We start from the raw sequence: 22,674 nt of genomic DNA, 5'->3' as shown, positions 1-22,674 counted from the left end.
AAGGAGGGAAGGGGCAGAGAGAGGGGGAGATAGAGAATCCCAAGCAGGTCTCCCCCGTGAGCGGAGAGCCCAATGCAGGGCTCAAACCCACAAACCATGAGATCATGACCTGAGTCGAAACCAAGAGCTGGTCGCTTAGCTGACTGAGTCCCCCAGGCGCCCCATTAACACGACTAGTAGCATTCATTTCAAGTGTATACACCCTATAAATTATTGTTCTTGCTTTATTTTCCCGCTGCTATTCTAATTTTCTCCAGATTTTTGTTATACCCATATAATTCGCTTTATATTAGCATAGAGTTCTCTATTCATCAATGGAAATGTAAATATACACATAGAGATATATGGATACTCAAGTAAACATTACATAATAATGATGACAAATAAATGGGATATTTGATTGATCCCACTTTACACGGATGGCATTAAAGCCCATATCTCCTAATTAGCTGAAAGATGAGTGTTCGCCCATTTATTCAATCAAGAAGTGTCTTGAACGTTTTCCATGCGCCAGGCAATGTGCTCATCCTGAAAATAAAAATATTATTTTTAAATAACCCCTCTGGTAATTATTTATATGTTATCACTGGAGCATATATTGAAATATAAATAAAGTGTTTTGCTGACACAAGGATTCATTCATGCCACTTGGGAGGTGAGGATGAGGGTAGGAGAAGCCTGAAAAGAATATGGAAAGTCTTCTGCATGGAGAAGAGTTAAATGACAACCCAAAAAGGGCTTGTGAACCTTGAGAGTCCAGAGGCACAAAAAGCATTAAAAACAATCAGCCTGGGTGGTTCAGTTGGGTAAGTGTCTGACTCTTGATTTCGGCTCAAACCATGGTCTCAAAGGTTGGTGGGTTTGAGCCCCGCTTCAGGCTCTGTGCTGGCAGCTCAGAGCCCGCTTGGGATTCTCTCCTTCCCTCTCCCTCTGCCCCTCCCCTGCTCTTGCCGCACAAGCTCTCTCGCTCTCCAAATAAATAAGTAAACATTCAGAAAGCAAAATAAAATAATCAGCCACAGACAGCCCAGGAGTGATAGACTTCAGCTAACTGACCAACTCAACTCTGGAACCCAACGCTATTGACAGGAAGTGTTCTCAGACCCTTAAGGTTGAAACATGACATATTCATAATACCTGGTGGAAATCCATCGTAAATAAGTCCCCGAAGTGTAGTTCTTCAGTTTCTGGAGACTATTTGGTCTCCTCAATGGGCTTTTAGAATTCCAGCGTCTCTGTCTGCGTAGGTAAAGTGGCCCCCAAAAAAGGGTCGCACAAACTAAACACAGCAAAAGATGCCTCTGTGTATGCCCTTCAGAAATTTAAATACCAACCCAGGGAGCCTCTGCGGTGCCAAGGCCTGCAATAGAGAGAAACACTCTCTCACTTTTTACTGTGGACTAAAAGATTTCTAGGTGCTAGTTAAGGTAGGACGATGAACCAAGGCAGTTTTGTGAGAACTTTGATTCCCTCTGACATATGATCTATGAAATTAATACTGTTTTTTTTTTTTAATTCACTAGGTCAAATACAAGGATCAGAGTCCCTGTTATGGCTATCAATGGCTGTCAGCAGAAAACGAAGAAGCTTATCACACTGCGAACCTTGTATTCTCCCTAAGCAAGAGTTTTGTCCGCCTAGAGCCCATGCCTCATGAACTGCCCTGTGGCCAAACTCAGACAGTCCAAGCACATTATATCCTGAATGGACACGCCCTGGAGACACTGAAGGAGCTCGTGTTCTATTATCTGGTAAGAAGGAAGTCCAGTTGGTTGACTCCCCATAGACAAGAGCCCTCTGAGGGGCAAAGAACCAGGAAACCCCGTAGATGTCACTCCTTTGACTTATTATCGATGTTCCTTTTGAAAGTTTGGCTTCTCTTTGGGCTAAGTATTGCCAGCTCGGGCTCAAGAAAACAAGAATGACACATGAAGGGCAAGACATGGGGTGTAAGATTTTTGTCAGGCAAACCAAGTTCCTTTTCCTTGCCTTTTCTGCAGATAATGGCAAAGGGAGGCATTGTCCGAACTGGGACCTATGTGCTGCCTGTGAAGCAGGGAGATAGTGAGTATTTCCATAATTCCACATTTCTGCCCCACTCCGACACAGTCGGCCTTCCACTGCAGAAATACCAGGAATAGTTTCAAAAAAGAGAGAGGATTTCCGTCTAACTCCAATAAATGAGAAGCTGAGAGGGGAAAGAAATAATGGGGTGCTGTTTTTTCGCCCTTTACCGAATATTTCTTTTCTTTTCCTTCAGCACTGTATTCTGTCCAGATCATTTAACGTGTTGATGTTGTTGTTTTATAATCTATGCGTATTCCACGTTTTCAAACCGTAGACATTCACGGAGCTTCTTCTCAAATGGCATTTTAAAATTGTTTTAGGAAATGGAGAGAAAGGTAAAATTTTGGAATGTTTTCCATATGCTCCGTCTTTTGCTGAGTCATTTATATCTTTCTATCATATCCCTTTTGAAGATAGTTCTGATTTATGAAAGGTTAAATTGGGTACTTCCACCATGGAATGGGACTCTCACCAGGAATAAATACGGACCGATATAAACCTCCGAAGTTTTCAGCTCTTCTAAGGAAGTCTCAGGGACCACTTACAACAAAACTTATCAGTGAACCACTCTTTTGATGCTTCTCCATAACTTCTGGTTCTATCTCCCTTCTCTAGTGTGAAGTCTAGATCCAATAGTAGCCAAGTGGATGTCTCCATGCCCTCAGATAAAATCAGAACTTTGCGTAGACGAGCTAAATTAGCTGAAAATTAGCGTGGAACCATTGTATGATAAGAGAAGAGAGCACTTTGATAAGGTTCTTCCTAAAGCTAGAGTTCTCAGAGGTACAGAATTCTTAGAGGTAAACATTCTATGTTTACTACTAAGCCTACTAGGTCTGCTGGTTGCTACCTGTTATACCAACCAATAGAAACAGCCGTTAACCAGACCAGGCTCCTAAAACTGGCTTCGTGGAACAGAAAACTTTCATTTCAGCCCTGGGGAGACGTCTAACCCATACTCACAATTCCTCATTCTTTCTGCGCTCCAGTGAAAGGCCACTTTTCGGTGTCGGTCCCTGTGGACATAGACATTGCTCCCATCGCCCGATTGCTCATCTACACCATTTTACCTGACGGGGAAGTGGTTGGGGATTCTGCAAAATATAAGATTGAAAACTGTCTGTCCAACAAGGTGGGTTTTTTTTTTTTCTGTTGCTATTATTATCAATTACTTTCTGCATGTGAACCACTGGGGCCAAAGGGGTTAAAATGAATCCTCCAGAGATTTTCAGCAAGGGAATGGCAGAGACACACGAGGAATCCATGCCACTTGCCTCCTAGTTTAAAATTCTCGTGCACTGTCGCTTACTATATGATACAGTTCAGAGTATCTTGCTCCCGTCTATGACGAAACGTTGGAAACACGAGTTTTTAAGATTACTAGGGAGCCAAAAGAAAAATATGAGAGCATCTAGAACCGTGTGCATTCACCCACACTTAACAAACACCTTACCGTGTAACAAAGGTAAAAAATGGAATCTCAAATGTAATCATTTATAAGAATTAGATATCATTACAATGGTTCAACTGATTCTTGGGAGTCAGAGTGAAGCGTAGGGGACAAAAAGCCTCAAGACTCCCATGGTGCCGACCACCGCCAAGTCAAATAAAGTGAGTACGTCCTGAATGTATGGAACACTCAGGAAATGCTTGTGAACGATCAATTAAATCAGGACATTTGTTTTTCTGACCATTCTCCCCAATTTCATAGGTGGACTTGAGCTTCCGTCCAGCACAAAGTCTCCCGGCCTCACACGTCCACCTGCGAGTCTCAGCTTCTCCTCAGTCCCTCTGCGCCCTCCGTGCCGTGGACCAAAGTGTGCTGCTCATGAGGCCCGAGGCTGAGCTGTCCGCGGCCTCGGTGAGTTCCCGGCAGCCCTGGGGGGTCAGGAAGGGCCGTGCGAGGGGCTCAGGGCGAGGAGAAAGGCCTATCTGAGTAAGATAGAATCTATCAAAATTCTATTTACCTAGGAGTTAGTAGCTTTGATCTCTTTCATGGGCACTTTTTTGGGTGAGAAACATATTACATTTCAACACATAGATATGTATTTGTTTACATAAGTTTATATACGTATACAAACATAAACACGCATATGTACACGTGTGTTTGTTTATATATATGTATGTCAATAAAATCATGCACCATTCAAAGCCCCCGAAATCCTGGAGCTCTCTAAACTGGTAATAGGTATTTTCAAACTAGTTGTAATGTTTGAAAAAGCCTAACAAAAGCGGTACATTTAGGCGCACGACAATTGATATGAAATATCACATTTCTGTTTTTGTTAAGAATTATATCAAACACTGTAGGTTCCAAGATGAACACAATTTCTGAAGGAAGATATACATTGTCTCTGATGAATAAAGATTTGGAAAAATGGAGGCACCTGGGTGGCTCAGTTGGTTAAGCATCTGACTTCAGCTCAGGCCATGGTCTCACCATTCATGAGTTCAAGCCCCCCAACGCCCGTGTGGAGCCTGCTTGGGATTCTTGGTTTCTCCTCTCTCTCTCTCTCTCTCTCTCTGCTCCTTCCCCGTTTGTGTTTTCTCTCTCTCAGAATATATAAACTTTAAAAAAAATGTTTTTTGGAGAAATGAATTACTATATGATAAATGACATTAATAAATTAAATCCTTTAAAATGTCAATAGAAGAAATAGCACAAGTGTATGCTGGAGTAGAACAATGAGAAACAAGTCAACACTTGCTAATAGTCATTTGCTTGTGTCTTCAAATTTTCAATATGAAGCCAATTGAAATAACCTCTTCCAGAAGTTTCTTTTTTACTGTCAGAATTTTACAAAGAGAACTTTATATTTTTTACTCCCTAAAAAAAAGTTATAAGAAAGGATTTTTAGTTTTTTAGTCCTTCCAAATGGAATTTAATTGAAAATATTAGAATTCTTCTAAAGGAAGTATTGCGTACATTTCAGTAGAGGGAGCAAGGGCATATATGGAAAAATACAATGTTTTATGTTTATAGAATAATTTCATCCTTCTTGGGGTCTTTTTATTTTTTTTAATTTTTTTTAATTTACTTTAAGGGGGGAAGGGGCAGAGAGACAGGGAGAGAGAATCCCAAGTAGTCTCCATGCTGTTAGCGCCGAGCCAGACATGGGGCTCAATCCCACAAACCATGAGACCATGACCTGAGCCAAAATCAACAGTCAGTCGCTTAACTGAATGAGCCACCTAGGCGCCCCATCTCAGGATCTTTTTAAATTATAGCAACACTGGTGGATAGATAAGGCAGAATATCCTATTAATTCTTAATAAAAAAAAGTAGAAGCTTTCAGGTATTTAGGAGTAGACCTGGGTTAGAACACTAGTCCAGTCCTCTCGAGCCTTGATAGTATTTTACTAATGAAACACTCTTTTCCCAGTAACATAAGCCATTCATTCAACAGGTATTTATTTAGTACCTGTTGTGTTGTAGGTGTACCTACTGTTTGTTGGAATGCGGGGATCTATTAGTGAACTCCTTGAACAACAAAAAGCCATGCTCTCATGGAACGTCTGCTTCCATAGATGAGATAAACGAGAACATATAATATGCTTTCAAGAAAAAACCGAGGGGGGAGATGGAGAATATGACTAAGAAAATATTATCCTATCCTATATAGAGGACATTTACTTATTCGTGTGCCCGTTCAGAACATGTGTTCGTTAATGTTGTTATACACTGAGTCAGTTCCTAACCACAAGGAGAGACAAAACTATCATTTCCTTCTATCAGGTGATGTTTTATACCATGTCCCAAATATAGCAGGCGTAGATTTATCCCAATAAAGTTTTATTCCATTCTAGTATGGAGTCTAGTGTTTGCCTCTGAACTGTATAACGAGCTCTCGTGATCCTTGCGTACTTCGATGGGGATGTTTGGGGGTATTTTTCCCTAAAATTCTTAAAACAGCTTCATCTCTGTAAATTATTCAAGCAACAGGGGCCCTCAAAGAAGACTGGCGGTAATTATGCTTTTCTTTTCTCTTCGCATGTAAGAAGAATAAGCCACAAATAAGTTTGTCCTTTTGTCCTTTGCATTCGTACAGGTTTATAACCTGCTACCAGTGAAGGACCTCACTGGTTTCCCTGCGAGTTTGAATCAACAGGAGGAAGATGATGAAGACTGTGTCAATAGCCGTAGTGTCTTTATCAATGGAATCATGTATTCGCCTGTATCAAATACAAACGAAAAAGATATGTATAGCTTCCTACAGGTAAATTCCTTGTATTTTAGATTCTAAAGATGTTTTGAAGATTTTGAATTCTAAAGATTCATGGAATATTATATATGCAAAAAATACATATTTGTTTTAATACCTTCATATCACAGTTGAGGGTAACGGGACACAGAGAGGTCAAGCGACTTCTCCAAGATTATGAATAGTGGCAGATCTGATCATAGCAAAGGGCCAGAGCTAGAACTTTTTGGACTAGTAATCAAGTTTGTGTTTTTTTTTTAATTTTTCCCGAAATTCATTGCCTTGTGTTATTTATAAATGTCACGTGTATAAAATATTTCTGTTAAAAGAGTTTTACCAACAGAATAAAATTACTTCCGTGAGTATACCAATATCCTTTCTACAGATGTGAGCATTAAAAGTTCAATATTGGGGCACTCGGGTGGCTCAGTCGGTTAAGCATCTGACTCGGTCTCAGCTCAGGTCTTGATCTAAGGGTCATGAGTTCAGGCCCTGCTTGAGTTGGGCTCCGCTTAAATAAAAAAAAAAAGTTTAGTATTAAGCTAATTGGAATGTTTGTGAAATTCAATGAAGTATGTGCCTATATATTTTATATTTATGTACTAATTCGGTGATAATTTCCTTCATAGGATATGGGCTTAAAGGTATTCACCAACACAAGGATTCATAAACCCAAAGTATGCTCACCACCTGAACCCTATACAATGCAGTCATCTCGAAGACTATTTGCTTCTCCAGGTAAAAAAATAAAAATAAAAGCTAATATACTGAATCAAACAAAAGATTTTTTAAAAATATAAAATGTGATAAAATGAACAAAAAGGAACTTGTGATTCAGATATATTAAGGTTCTTGCTCAAGATCACATAGCAATACAAACCCAAACATTCTGATTGTGTCGAGCCCCCACATATGCAATGCTGGCGAGGATACAAGGCAGACTGTAAGAAGTTTCATAAGAGAGGTACAGGAACTGTGTGTCAACTATACTCCCATTTAAAGAGAGAGAGAGACAGAGGTACAGATATACAGAATAAAAGAAAGGATTAATTCTGATTGAGCAATCAGGAAACTCATTCATGAAGAATCCACTTCTAGGGGTGCCTGGGTGGCTCAGTCAATTGAGCGTCACTCTTTTTTTTTTTAATGTTTTTTTTTAATTTATTTATTTTTGAAGGAGAGAGAGAGAGAGAGAGAGCATGAGCGGGGGAGGGGCAGAGAGAGACGGGGAGACACAGAATCCGAAGCAGGCTCCAGGCTCTATACCGTCAGCACAGAGCCCGATGGGGCTCGAACCCACGAACCGCAAGATCATGACCTGAGCCAAAGTCGGACGCTCAACCGACTGAGCCACTCAGGCGCCGTGAGCATCCCACTCTTGATTTGGGCTCAGGTCAGGATCTCACAGTTCATGGGATCAAGCTCTGCATCGGGCTCTGTGCTGACAGCATGGAGCCTATTTGGGATTCTCTCCCTTCCTCTCTGCCTCTCCCCTACTTGCTCTTTCTCTCTCAAAATAAATAAGATAAACTTTAAAAAGAGAAGAAGAAGAAGAAGGAGAATCCACCTCTAGTAAATGGAGATGTGTGAGGTTGAAAGGAAAGATATAACTTCTAGTCACAGGATCAGCATAAATAGAAACAGAAATGTTCACAAGTTGGGACTACATTCGCACCAGTTAGGTAAGGAAGCTCTAACTTCCCCAAAATATCGGTCAATATTCATGTTGAAATCACGTTTATTTGTCAGTGATATGGGCTACTTTACTGGTGAATCAGACACTAAGTAACCATTTATTTATAGTTTGATATTGTCAAATCATGGTGGACTATAAAGAGTTTGTCAAAAAATCAAGGAAAATATTCAATGAAAATTCATTAGTTATATGGAATTTAAATAAATATTATTATATATTTTTTATTATTTATAAGCTAAAGTCTATAATCCTTTAAAGTAGAATTTATAGTAGGGGCGCCTGGGTGGCTCAGTCAGTTAAGCAACCGACTTCAGCTCAGGTCATGATTTCATGGTTCATGGGTTCGAGCCCCACGTCGTCTCTGTGCTGACAGCTCAGAGCCTGGAGCCTGCTTCAGATTCTGTCTACCTCTCTCTCTGCCCCTCCCCCTCCTCTCTCTCTCTCTCTCAAAAGTAAACACTTAAAAAATAATAAATTTTTTTTAAAAAGTGGAATTTATAGCCAACTCATGTACAGGCACAAATTTTTTTTCAGAGAACTGGTTGTTAAATATTTACCAGCACACCATTAACAGAAAGTAAACAGGCAAGAGAACGCCACTGACCTTCTGACACATGTGGAAGTAAAGAACTCGTTTTTAATGTTTATTTTTATTTTTGAGAGAGAGAGACAGACAGACCATGAGCGGGGAAGGGGCAGAGAAAGAGGGAGACACAGAATCCAAAGCAGGCTCCAGGCTCTGAGCTGTCAGCACAGAGCCTGACGCGGGGCTCGAACTCACAGACCGCGAGATCACGACCTGAGCCGAAGTCGGACGCTTAACTGACTGAGCCACCCTCACACCCTAAAAACGTTTTTATCCTTGATCCTTCACTCCTGTGAACTTTCTCAGAACCACTGTCATAATGTTTGGGGACAATGGTTCTTTGACCCCACAGAGGAACATACCAAGTGGAAACTGACTCCTGCCCTTCTTCCAATCCACATTACATCACTCTCCTTTCAAGCAATCCAAGAAAGAGCAATCCAAGGCTCTTTCTGCCTCTAGATCTCCATGTCCTGTATTTGTGATTCTCTTACCCCCACTCACTTTGGACTTATTCTAGTCCACTTTGGACTTCTTCTAGTCCAAACTTAAGCTCTAGAATTCGGCTTACATATCACTTCCTCAAAGAAGTATTCCCTTAACACCAAAGCATCCTCTCCTGGTTCCTGTCTGTTCCATCAGCCTGTTTGGTTTTTTTTTGTAACATGTATTACAAGCTCTCATAAGCTTAATCTTTGTATTTGTTATTTCTGTCTCCTCCCTCGCCCACCATAGTCATATCCGAATTGCAAAGAAGCCAGGAACTTACAGAAGTGGCACATGTTTCAGAGGCGTTCACCGAGACTGTGAGAAAATATTTCCCTGAGACGTGGATCTGGGACTTGGTGGCCATAGAGTAAGTAACTTTCTTTATATATAAAAGGTAAGAATATAGACTCCTCACGATTTTCCGGGTTTGGCTAATTTTTCAACATCCAAGTATTTCTTTCAGACACGGTGTTATTTTCAGGAGAGGCTGAACATAAGTACTTCTGCTATGAAGTCTCACTCTTCTAATTATATCAGAGCTGAGAAATTTTGCACATATTTAATTCTAAGACTTCCAGAAAATGGGAATAAGGACCAGGTACAGCATAGAATAGCACCTATAAGAGATCTTTCACCGGCCAACAGTCTTGGGTTAAGCACGGAATCAGTCAGACCAACGAGATGCAGTCGTAGTAGAATTAAAAACTGTAAGCCTGCCTTCATTGGAACAGTATTTTCAAGAGTAAAATTTAAGAGCAATCTCAAATTACAGATTCAATTTGTAACAACATTGTCTATAATAGATAATGCTATAGTTATGTGTCTAGAGAAGATTCTGATACAGACTAGAATTGCAAACAGAATTGGAAGGAAAGGACTTCTAATATTTTCCCATTTCGAGCCTTGATTATCCTCTCCTTTATTGATATTTCTACTGAGTGCATCCAGGTCACGACAATAGAATTATTTATAGGAGTTCTCTTCCTAGAAAGAATTTATTTCACTGTTTACTTTCTGTACTTCACATTTCCATCCTCCCCAGCGCATCAGGTGTGGCTGAAGTGGGAGTAACAGTCCCTGACACCATCACGGAATGGAAGGCAGGGGCCCTCTGTCTGTCCAATGACACTGGGCTTGGTCTCTCGCTTCCCGCCTCCCTCCGCGCCTTCCAGCCCTTCTTTGTGGAGCTCACAATGCCCTACTCTGTGATCCGCGGAGAGACCTTCACACTCAAGGCCACTGTCCTAAACTACCTTTCCAATTGCATCCGGGTAAGGACCTCTCTTTCCTCAATTGAACACAAGGTGCCAGTCCAATAAATTGAAAACTGTACTCTTTGAAATACTGACATACTCCTTTGTGCCAGATGAGCTCACCAGAGGAGGAATCCTCTCAGAGATATTCATACGTTATAGACGCCACGGTTGCTGGTATTTCCAAACACGTGCAACTTAAAACAAGCTTCTGAGCCTTACCACAACCCCGTAAGTTTAGGAAGCTTGTGCAGTATGAAGATTTCTGACAAGGTGGACAAACATCAGTACGCTTCATTCTCATGTCTTAGATCCCTTAAGGTTTCGACTTCTACCTTCCACGTATTTAATTTTCACATAGCATCATAGACCAATAGACATATCAAACCTCACTTTGAAAGTTATTTGTGAGCATCTGACCTCCCCTGAAACCGCAAGCATTTATAAATCTTGTAACCCTCTGCTGGGAGAGCTGAAGGAATGGTCAAGATCCCAGGCCAGAGAGGTAGAGTTTCCACAGGCAACATGCCATCATGACGTTTGCACCTCCTGTCCCACCCCATGAATGAGCAGATTATTGAAAAATACTAAGGTTTCCATGTCAGATCATGGAAAGGTAGTTGGTCTGCACTCAGATCATCTCTACTATTAGGCAACCTAAACCAATCCCCAACGTGCTTTATTTCAAACCATTATGCTTTTGGTCTCCTTCTCCTTCTGATCTGTCTCTTGGATTTACGTGTGGTTTCAGGTTAATGTGCAGCTAGACGAATCTCCTGCATTCCTAGTCCAGGAGAGGAAACAAGAGTCTCACTGCATCTGTGGGAATGGCCGGCAAACTTTGTCCTGGGCAGTAACACCAAAGGCATTAGGTGAGGGACACTCTCCTAGAGACAATTCTCTACTCAAGGATTGTATATGTCAGCAGGATCCTTATATCTAATGTTATTTCCCTGAGGCAAAAACACACCCCCTCCAATGGTAGGATTTTCGGCTGTGTCTTTTACTCTAGAAGGCTGTCCCCACTTCCTTTACTCCACCTCTGCCTCGGATTCTCAGTATCATTAGCCTCTGTGTTTCCATTCCTGCTCCTGTGTTTTTATAAAACAAAAAGAGGTTACAAAACATTGAACACTTATGAAACTTGAGGTTTGGAGGCATGGAGAAAGAAGGCGATGGTGCTCATCTGTACTGCCCCTTTTTTAGGAAGTGTGAACTTCACCGTGAGCGCAGAGGCACTGGAGTCTCAAGAGCCATGTGGGACCGAGGTGACTGTGGTCCCTGAATATGGAAAGAAAGACACAATCATCAAGTCTCTGCTGGTTGAAGTAAGTAAGCCAATCCATTTGATAGGTCACAATGAGTCAATGAAAACAATGGTGAATCCAGTTGAGATTCCAAGTTTTAGTTAAGAAGGGTTAAATAATACATAATCACAGAAGAGTTCACAATATTCTCTCCTCTTCTCTTTCTCCATCTCTCTCTCTCTCTCTCTCTGTCTCAATATTTATATCATTTTTCCCTCACTTCCTCCTCATCTATCAACCTGTCTCCTTCATATTGCTTATACTTACAGAATTTATTTATGTAATACATTTGGAAGTCAGTTCTACTACCAACGTACATGTCCCTTCTTACCTCTACCTTTTCTTTCTTTCCACCTAAAGCCTGAAGGACTAGAGAAGGAAGCAACATTCAACTCCCTGCTCTGTCCACCAGGTAAGAGTCACTCATCATAATTAAGATAGCATTGACCAAAGTTTGTGTAACATTTAAAGTTCGAAGAATTTTGTATATTATTATAAAGTCCAGGAGACAGGTTATATATATAATATATATTATAATATATATTATATATATAATATATATTATATATAATATATAATATAATATATATTATTATGTATATTGTATATATATATACACATATATATTATGTATAATGTATATGACATTATATATTATTCCTACGCTTCCCTACAAGGTAAGTAAGACCCAGAGAACCATCAACCCATTTGAGAAGACACTAAAGAAACTCACAATAGAAGATATAACTTTATCTCGGTGAAGAATTTTCTAGTCTAAACAAAAACACTTACAGAAATTTAGTACACTAAGAAATTTATCGACACAATGTGTTCTCACCTCAAACAACATGGAGTCAACATCATACATGTGTTTCTTGACTTTCTCTGTCTACCTATGAATTTTTGTTTACTGTGTTTATTATACTGTCAAGACTTCAAATATATAAAATGTGTTCTAAAAACATAATTGCCTGGTTATCTAGCCTTATTTCTACATTTAAGTGAATTTACCACCAAATCCTTTTATCATGGCTTGCCTTCCATTGCTGAGTTCTTTACTTTGATTTATTTCTTATGTGTCTAGAGCTGATCATCAAGCAGTTTTATTAAAATTAATTTTTATTGGGGGCACCTGGGTGGCTCGGTCAGTTAAGTGTCCGACTTTGGCTCAGGTCATGATCTCACGGTTCATGGGTTCGAGCCCCATGTTGGGCTCTGTGCTGACAGCTCAGAGCCTGGAGCCGGCCTCAGATTCTGTGTCTCCCTCTCTCTCTGCCCCTCCCCCACTCACACTCTGTCTCTCTCCCCAAAGTAAACAGCAAAAAAATTTTTTTAATTAATTTTTATTGTCTGTGTAATACAAAAATACATTCTCCTTTAGAAAACACAACTTCATATTAAAGGCAATATTTTTAATACTTTAATTATCATCCATATATGTTTAAAAATAATATGCATAGATGAATTTATTTATATATGTGATTTATGTAAATGGTATTAAGTTTCATCCTGTAACTTGTATAAGTAACATTTCATGACTTCTTACTCAGCAATCTAGCTTAAAAATCTAACCATGTTAAATTATAGAACTAGGTAATCCCTTTTAGTCCCATTCCTAAAAGGTAATTCCCTTTGATGTAATTTTAGTAAAATTCCCTACTATCGATGTATCACAGTTCTGATTGCTATTTTAGCTATTCCTCATTTTCTTAACTATTTGTCAGATGAATAAATATAAATAAATACCTCCTTATGTATAGATGCAAGGTTTTTTTTTAATTTTTTTAATGTTTATTTATTTTTGAGAAAGAGAGAGAGAGAGACAGAGAATGATCTGGGAAGGGGCAGACAAAGAGAGGGAGACACAGAATCAGAGGCAGGGTCCAGGCTCTGAGCTGTCAGCACAGAGCCTGATGCGGGCTTGAGCTCACGAACTATGAGATCGTGGCCTGAGCCAAAGTCGGACACTTAACTGACTGAGCCACCCAGGTGCCCTGCACGTATTTTTTTAAGTGTTTATTTATTTTGAAAGAGACATAGAGGGCGAGCGGGTTAGGGACAGAGAGAGAGAGAGGGAGACAGAGAATTCCAGGCAGGCTCTGAGTCAGACGCTTCACCAACTGAGCCACCCAGGCGCCCCCGGATGCAAGTATATTTATTTGTAAAATGTGAAATTCCTAATTAAGAGGTGATATGTATATTCTTCAGTTTTAATAGAACTTTAAAAACCCTTTTGCTAATACCTAAATGTTAATATTCTCACCAAGTTTATATTTCCCTCCGTGATCACCAGCATCTTTTACCATGAAAGTTTTCAATTTTGGTGAAAATTTTAGATGAAAAAATATAATGTTTTAACCTAAATCTCTACAATCACAAGTGACGATGAGCTCATTTTTACACATTTATGAATGCCTTCATATCCTGTGACCTTTCCGGTCACAGTGATTTTTTTTTTCTTTCTGATTCATCTGTATCTCACTGATTCTTTATCTATTGAATAAGTTGCTTTTTTTTTTTTTTTTTTTTGGCTTGGTAATTTGTCTTTTACCTTTTTTATGGCATCTGTTTTTTTTGTTTTTTTTTTAACGTTTATTTAATTATTTTGAGAGAGAGGGGAAGGGGCAGAGAGACAGAGAGAATCCACTCAGGCTCCTCTCTGGTATCTGTTTTCTTACAAAAGTTTCTTGGGGCGAAAGTAAGAGAGTTTTTTTTTTGTTTTTTTTTTTAAATTTTTTTTTCAACGTTTATTTATTTTTTGGGGACAGAGAGAGACAGAGCATGAACGGGGGAGGGGCAGAGAGAGAGGGAGACACAGAATCGGAAACAGGCTCCAGGCTCTGAGCCATCAGCCCAGAGCCTGACACGGGGCTCGAACTCACGGACCGCGAGATCGTGACCTGGCTGAAGTCGGACGCTTAACCGACTGCGCCACCCAGGCGCCCCATGAGAGTTTTTTTTTTTAAGATACAAATAATACAGGGCCCCTGGGTGGCTCAGGTGGTTAAGCATCCAACTCTTTTTTTTTTTTTTTTTTTTTTAACGTTTATTTATTTTTGAGACAGAGAGAGACAGAGCATGAATGGGGGAGGGCCAGAGAGAGGGAGACACAGAATCCGAAGCAGGCGCCAGGCTCCGAGCCGTCAGCACGGAGCCAGCCGCGGGGCTCCAACCCACGGACCGCGAGATCGTGATGTGAGCCGAAGTCGGCCGCTCAGCCGACTGAGCCACCCAGGCGCCCCAGCATCCAACTCTTGATATCGGGTCAGGTCATGATCTCAGGCTTCATGAGTTCGAGCCCCATGTTGCCTGCTTAGGATTCTCTCTCTCTGCCTCTCCATGCTTGCATGCAAGTGTGCACATGCACTTTCTATCTCTCAAGAATACATAAAAAACATTAAAAAAATTTTTTAACATATAAATAATATATAATATATATAATTATATATTATATATTATATAATTGTATATTATATAATTGTAAATTATATATTATATAATTGTATATTATATATTATATAATTATATATTATATAATTGTAAATTATGTATTATATATTATATAATTGTATATTATATATTATATATATATAGTTGTGTATCTAAAATTAAAATTTAGATACACAACTGTGTATATAAAATTAAAATTTAGATACACAACTGTGTATATAAATGTAATTAACAACATACATAATTAATGTATACAACTTGATGAGTTTGGAAATAAGTATACATCTGTAAGACTGTCACCACAATCTATACTATAAACCTATCCATCACCTCCAGAAGTTTCCTGCCACTCACTTATTAGCATATTTTTCATGTGATAGGATCACTTAGTATGAGATCTATCCTATTAGCAAATAAGCATTTAAGTGTTCAGTATGGTATTGTTAATAGCAGGCATTGTTCTATACAATAGATCTCTACAGTGTAATCTTCCTGCCTAACTGAAAATGTGTACCCTTTGACCAAAGTTTCAATGTTCATTTCATGAGGAAGGGGGACGCAGCATGAAGATAAATGCTACATTTCTCTTTCATCGTCATGAAATTTACCAATCCTAAAATGGCAGTAAATGTATGCCTAGCAGCAGCAATTATTTTATGTTCAGTGAGTCAGATACTGTTCACCTTCCCCCCCAGTCCCATGTCTCGGGCCCCCATAAAAATACTATCTTCATATCTGTGAAATTTGAGGGCAGTAAGGACATTGTTGTCGGAATTTGGAAATCCCAGAGATTTTTCCTTTGCTTATGTATACATTAGGGGGGGGGGTTTCATACAACTGTCGAGTAAGGAGGTTAGGAATAGACGCTAAACTGATCATCTTGTGATAACCATCTCATGCTAGCCACGGGATGGTCACGACGGAGTCACAACATCATGGGCACTTGTCAATTGGTAGCCTTGTTTGGAATGCACTCTAAATACATGGGGGAATAGAGGGATGGGGAAGAAGAATTTCTAGAAATCTCAGAATCCCGTTTGTACACATTTAAGATTATATATATATATATATATATATATATATATATATATATATATGTAGGTATTTTTTTTAAGGGAAATACTGAAAGAGGGACAACTTTTCGGAAGTTTAAGTATAAGGCATAGTCTGGCTTCTGTGTTTTGGAGCTCTGCAGGAGCATTATTTTCATTACGGCTTGTGTGTTTCTCTAGATACCGGAGTGTCTGAACAATTATCTCTGAAGCTGCCACAGAACGTGGTAGAAGAATCTGCCCGAGCCTCCATCTCGGTATTGGGTGAGCTCCGTCCCTGTGACTCATTCTACTATATGGGCAGTTTTTGCTGTATTTCTTTTCCATAAATACTCCCTGAAAATAACAACTCTAATTTCAACTTCAGTCTTCCAACTCTGTCTTTGGGCTTGTTCATTGCTCCCAATCATACTCCTGTCCCTGGACAACTCACCCTTGCCCAAACTCTTCATTTTTCAACCTTCCTAAAATTATTCCTTTCTTCTTAAGGATTCGGATAGATTATAATCTAGAAGACTTATGATGTCCCATCTCTCCCATTCCTTAGGAGACATCTTGGGCTCTGCCATGCAAAATATACAAAATCTCCTCCAAATGCCCTATGGCTGTGGAGAACAGAATATGGTCCTCTTTGCTCCTAACATCTATGTTCTGAATTATCTAAATAAGACACAACAGCTGACTCCAGAGGTCAAGTCCAAGGCCATTGGCTACCTCAATACCGGTGAGTGATTAAACAAGTAAGTGAAAACTTCACAGAGTCATTTTAACAATACACTGGATTTCCCAATAGGCTTGAATTACTTATCGGTTCTATGGTATGTTGGCTTCTCATAGGATCATAGTTACTTTGGTACGCATGCTGTGACTGCTAATTTTACGGTAACTATCCAGGGTCCAACTTCCCATTAATGTTTAGAACTCAGACCCTTCTAACATATGACAGCAAAATTTAAGAAATATCACCAAAGGGACGCCAGATGGTCAGAATCTCGCAGTTCGTGGGTTCAAGCCCCACATCAGGCTCTCTGCTGTCAGTGCAGAGCCCGCCTGGGATCCTCTGTCCCTCTCTCTCTCTCTCTCTGTCCCACGCCCACTTGTGTGCTCTCTCTCTCAAAAATAAATAAATGCGTTTTAAAAATTTTTTTAAAAGAAAGAACTATCAGCAGAGACCGAGGCATTTTGGTAATTTTTCTGGCCAAAACACATGCCATCTGTCATACTGTTTCATTAACCTTCTATTCCAGGTTACCAGAGACAGCTGACCTATAAGCACCATGATGGCTCCTATAGCACCTTTGGGGAGAAATATGGCAGGAGTGAGGGCAATACCTGGTAAGGAATAGACAGTTTTTGAGCTCCTATTTCCGTACCAGCTCTCTTACATGTATTATCACAAGTATATTCACAGTAACCTTATCACATATGTATTATTAAACCTGTAGTTGGTTATGCTCAGTACCTATACCAAGACTAGCGAGGTAACCACCAGAAAGGTTGACATTCAAATACATGGATATTAGATCTGTCCCCAAAATTCATCCTGTTAATAACACCAAGCATATTCTTTCTAAAATAGCTATTCTGGGGAGGGGGGGGTGGGGGGGGCGCTTGTGTGGCTCAGTCGGTTAAGCGCCCGACTCTTGATTTCGGCTCAGGTCATGATCTCATGGTTTGTGAATCTGAGCCCCGAATCAGGCTCTGCACTGACAGCTCAGAGCCAGCTTGGGATTCTGTCTCCCTGCGTCTCTCTCTGTCCCTCCCTCACTCGTGCGTGCTCTCTCTCTCTCTCTCTTTCTCAAAATAAATAAATAAACTTCTAAAAAATAAAGTTTTAAAATAATAATAATAAAATAAGATAGATGTCTTTGGGGGGGGCACCTGGCTGGCTGAATCAGTAGAGCATGCAATAGTTGACTTCACATTGTTAAGTTCAGCCCCATGTTGGGTGTAGAGATTACTTAAAATTAAAATCGGTTAAAAATAGTAATGAAATTGGGGCGCCTGGGTGGCTCAGTCAGTTAAGCATCCGACTTCTGCTCAGTCATCTCACAGTCCATGAGCTCGAGCCCCACGTCAGGCTCTGTGGTGACAGCTGGGAGCCTGGAGCCTGCTTTGGATTCTGTGTCTCCGTCTCTCTCTCTCTGCCCCTCCCCCGCTCACGCTCTGTCTCTCTCTCCTTCAAAAAATTCAATAAACAATTAAAATTAAAAAAAAAATAACAATAATAATATGATAGCTATTTTTAAATGGCTATTTTTTTCTAAAATCGCTCCCATAACCATGAGTTTTTAAATAATATGGCCAGTGAACATATCACATAACTTTTAGATAAACCACGTTAACTTCCACTTGTGGTAGGTTTTTAGATCATACTCATCTTGACTGAGAATAAATTCACTCATAGGAAGAAAGAAATGAGGGGGACCCAGTGACACGAAACATTGTTTTAAAATCCCTAAGGCAAAGCAAAGCAGTTAGAAGTTACCACAATTTTCCATAGAAGATTCTGCCATCTACAGAAGGAAGTCTCTAAAGAGAAGAAAGATGGAAAACCTTACTCAAATAAGTAAAGATAAGTAACATTAGAAGAACATTAGAACGTTACTCGATGTAGCAAAGAGAAAATGAGTCAGCAACGAAATACCAGATCTAGCAGATTAATCAAGCAGTCTAAAGGAGATGGGAGTTCTAAATACACGTGAATACCGGTCAGGTGACTCACATCAATGTAAATGGTGTCCGATGAAGCCTGTCACCGTGACACAGTTATAAAACTATTGTCACGACATAAACATCACCATCGCCTCCCTCCTGCTCAGGCTTACCGCCTTTGTACTGAAGACTTTTGCCCAGGCTCGAGCCTACATCTTCATTGATGAAGCACACATCACCCAAGCCCTCATCTGGCTCTCCCAAAAGCAGAAGGACAATGGCTGTTTCAGGAGCTCTGGGTCTCTGCTCAACAATGCCATTAAGGTGAGGTGTTCGTGGAGTTAGCTTTTATCTGTCCATTCTGATGTCTACAAGGATAATATAGGAATTCCTTAGGAAAGACAAATAATAGATAGATAGATAGATAGATAGACAGATTGATTGATTGATAGATAGATCCCAGATAGTGCCAAGAAAGAGGGGATGGAACGTAGGTTGCTTGTGCTAATTTGCCCCCTGGGGATGCAGACGAGTAAGGATACATTTTCCATGACACCCAGGAGCTGATTAAGAGCATTCTCAGAAGTTCAATTAATCAAATGTCTCTCTCTACCCCCCCACACTTACAGGGTGGAGTGGAAGACGAAGTGACCCTTTCTGCCTACATCACCATTGCCCTTCTGGAGATTCCTCTCCCCGCCACTGTAAGTACCACCTCATTTCCCTGCTGAGGCATAGTTTGGACACAATGAAACTGCTGTCCTGCTGTCAGAAATATCACCTTACTAAAAGCCAGGTGTCAGCTTTCCTTCTATGCCATGCCAATGCTTCTCGGATCAATAGGAAATGTGGTCCATCCGTTAAGAAAGATACACACTATCCCAGGGATGCCCCCTATGCTATTTCTCCCCTAAGACCTCCCACTCCTGCCATATGTACATACAAAATGAGTTCTAAAAATATGGTCTGTGCTCCTGCCTTACGAATGTAATAATAACATAAAAAATACTATTCTCTCTCTCCATAAAAATGACAACAGATGGGGGCACCTGGGTGGCTCAGTAGGTTAAGCGCCTCACTCTTGATTTCAGCTCAGGTCATGATCTCGCGGTTCACGACATCGAGCCCCAAGTCGGGCTCTGCACCGACAGCATGGAGCCTGCTTGGGATTCTCTGTGTCTCCCTCTCTCTCTGCCCCTCTCTCACCCTCCTGAGTGCTCTCAAAATAAATAAACATTAAAAAAAAAAAAGAAAAGAAAGAAGGAAAAGAACGAGAACAGACGGACACATGCATTTGGAAAATGATCCGCGTTTACCTGGGAAAGCCAGTGTCCCTGTTCACATAGCTCGGTTCCCTCCTTGTTTTCCCCCCTCAGCACACTGTTGTGCGCAATGCCCTGTTCTGCTTGGAGTCAGCCTGGAATTCAGCAAAGGAAGGACCCCATGAAAAGCACGTCTACACCAAGGCACTGTTGGCCTATACTTTTGCCCTGGTAGGTAACCAGGACAGGAGCAAGGAGATACTCCACTTACTTAATGAGGAAGCTGTGAAGGAAGGTGAGCAAACATCTTGCCTTCTCTGTGTCAAGAACCGTATCTCAAACCCCCCCCCCACCTACCTCCTGTGATCACTTTCCCCTCTCTTCTTTTGTCTCTATCACCATAAAATCTGGAACTTCTTAAGCAAGTCACACACCAAAAGATAAGAGGCAGGTGCACTGTAGTCGTGAGAAGCTCAGCCTCTGGAGACTGGCTCCAGAACAGTTTAAGTGTGACCTTGGGCAAGTCGCTTAACTCGTCTATGTTTCAGTTCCTTCATCAGTAAGATGGGGGTAATAATAGTATTTACTCTGCCCCCTCCCCTGCTCAGGTCGAAAAAATAGAAAATAAAATGCAAATGGTAATATTTTATCCAATAAAATATATTCTACCTTTCTGCCTTAATGGTGCCGTTACGTGTTTATTCTTAAAATGTATCGGGAAGGTTTCAGATATACAAAAAGGCATAAAGGATAATCAGCAAACCACTTTATACTTCCCTCCCAGCTTAAGAAATACAAAATTACCAATGCAGGGAAAATTCTGTGTGCCCCTCTCATCCCCAAAGGTGACCATTACCCTGAATTTGTCATTACCATTTCTATGGATAGCTTTATTTTTACTCCACCTATATCCCTAAACAATACTAAACAATATTCGGAATTTTGACGTGTTCTTCATCCTTAAATCAACAGTATCACACTTTTGAGTATTTCTGCATCTTGTTTTCTTGTCTGTTTGTCTGCCTTTTGTTTTTTAAGTTCCACATTGTGCTAACAGGAGTCCCCTACTGAGGGCCTATAGCTCTAATTCATTATTTTCGCTGCCGCATAATATAGTGCAAAATATAGGTAACTCATAACTTATATTAAAGAGTCTCTTGTCATAGGTGTTGTTTCTTATTTGTTGCTATTGCCAACCGTGCTGCAGTGAATACTCACCTACGTGTCTGTCTCCTTGTGCGTGGGTGTGAGTTCCTGTAGGTTCTACTTCGAGAAGTGAATCGCCGATTCGTAGGCGAAACACATCTTCCCCTTTGCTCGATGTTCCCAAATTGCGATTTACTCCGCAGCGTAATTTACTTCCCACAGCAGTTTGAATCGGTTCCCATTAGGTCACACCCTGGTCAGCCTTTGGTTACCTTAAGGATTACTGTTATTTCGTACTGTTATCAGGGTACTGTTCGCACCCTAATGAGTGCGAACTCCGTTATCTCATGTTATCTGCGATCCTCACAAGAAATCTCAATAGGAAAATTTATAGAAAGTTTCACAAAGCCCAGATAAGGTCTGGATAACATCAGAAACAAGCAACCCCCACAGTCAGGGAGCGAACTTGCTCTGCAATTTCTCCCCAACGACCCAACCATAGCCACCGTTTGGCAACTTCGTTGGCTGTGGGCTGACGACTCAGCAACATTTTCCGCCCTAGGCTGGCTGAAACAAACCACGTTCAGGTTTACGCAGAAGGAAAAGCATCTAGATAAGGTCCAAGGGAATATAATTGGAAGGCACCCTTCACTTAAGCTCTGGCTTAAATTAGATATGAATATGTGGTTACTCACAAATCTCTTTTTCTCATCTCCAGACAATTCCGTCCACTGGGAGCGACCTCAGAAACCCAAGGCACCAGTGGAGCATCTTTATCAGCCCCAGGCTCCCTCGGCTGAGGTGGAGATGACGTCCTATGTGCTCCTCGCTCACCTCATGGCCCAGCCCAGCTTGACCTCCGAGGACCTGACTTTGGCCACGGGCATCGTGAGCTGGCTCCTAAAGCAACAGAATGCCCACGGGGGCTTCTCCTCCACCCAGGTCTGTGTCTGCCAGAAACTTTTGCTTCGCCTTCAGGGAACAAAAGTTCTGAACAAGATATAAACACATGCAAGAGGGAAAAATGAGGATGCGGATAACTCGAAATGAGGAAACTATGACGAGTATTCAGGGAGCGTGAGAAATGAGGAAAAGTCAAAGTCAAAGAGGGCTAAAAAGAAAATTCCTGCAGTTCTGGCACCCCAGCCCTGTTATCATCACAGTCCCCTCCTGCCAATAAAAACTCTACCTCCCTAAAGAAGTGAGACCCTATGTGCAATGGCCACAGCAGAATGGCTTTTAAAAACCTACCTTCAGGAATCTTCTGGAAGTTCTAAGAGTCCCTTTCAAACAACAGTTGGAAACAGTTTCAAACAGTTTGAACAGTTTCAAACAGTTCTCAGGAGCGCCACTCAAAACCCAAAAAAGCTCTCCTTGCAAATCTCTGCATTCAAAGGTCCCCTTTAACCGGCTTATTTTGAAGCTGACACATTTTATGCTTCCACTATTCACCCTTTGCTATACAAATATTTGTTCACCAGCAGCATGAAGAACTTGCTTTATTATTGC

The 22,674-nt window shown here is 40.7% G+C and overlaps 1 protein-coding gene across 1 annotated transcript in view; it reads left to right on the top strand.

Moving 5' to 3' along the window:
• A2M (alpha-2-macroglobulin) overlaps window positions 1–22,674 on the top strand; it is a 46,214-nt gene that overhangs the window by 16,120 nt on the left and 7,420 nt on the right. Inside the window, exons 12-29 of the mRNA XM_045462908.1 lie at window positions 1,524–1,751; window positions 2,001–2,064; window positions 3,057–3,199; window positions 3,779–3,928; window positions 6,117–6,284; window positions 6,899–7,007; window positions 9,287–9,407; window positions 10,083–10,311; window positions 11,045–11,165; window positions 11,500–11,621; window positions 11,961–12,012; window positions 16,283–16,366; window positions 16,650–16,826; window positions 17,350–17,437; window positions 18,925–19,081; window positions 19,387–19,461; window positions 20,134–20,314; window positions 21,884–22,107. Of these exons, the coding sequence (XP_045318864.1) occupies window positions 1,524–1,751; window positions 2,001–2,064; window positions 3,057–3,199; window positions 3,779–3,928; window positions 6,117–6,284; window positions 6,899–7,007; window positions 9,287–9,407; window positions 10,083–10,311; window positions 11,045–11,165; window positions 11,500–11,621; window positions 11,961–12,012; window positions 16,283–16,366; window positions 16,650–16,826; window positions 17,350–17,437; window positions 18,925–19,081; window positions 19,387–19,461; window positions 20,134–20,314; window positions 21,884–22,107 (2,493 nt within the window). The remainder of the gene's footprint in view (window positions 1–1,523; window positions 1,752–2,000; window positions 2,065–3,056; window positions 3,200–3,778; window positions 3,929–6,116; window positions 6,285–6,898; window positions 7,008–9,286; window positions 9,408–10,082; window positions 10,312–11,044; window positions 11,166–11,499; window positions 11,622–11,960; window positions 12,013–16,282; window positions 16,367–16,649; window positions 16,827–17,349; window positions 17,438–18,924; window positions 19,082–19,386; window positions 19,462–20,133; window positions 20,315–21,883; window positions 22,108–22,674) is intronic.

This window comes from Leopardus geoffroyi, chromosome B4 (genome assembly GCF_018350155.1).
Source record: "Leopardus geoffroyi isolate Oge1 chromosome B4, O.geoffroyi_Oge1_pat1.0, whole genome shotgun sequence".
NCBI classification, from domain to species: domain Eukaryota; kingdom Metazoa; phylum Chordata; class Mammalia; order Carnivora; family Felidae; genus Leopardus; species Leopardus geoffroyi.
The sequence above is the reverse complement of the archived record's forward strand: the minus strand, read 5'-3'. Positions and strand labels throughout refer to the sequence as shown.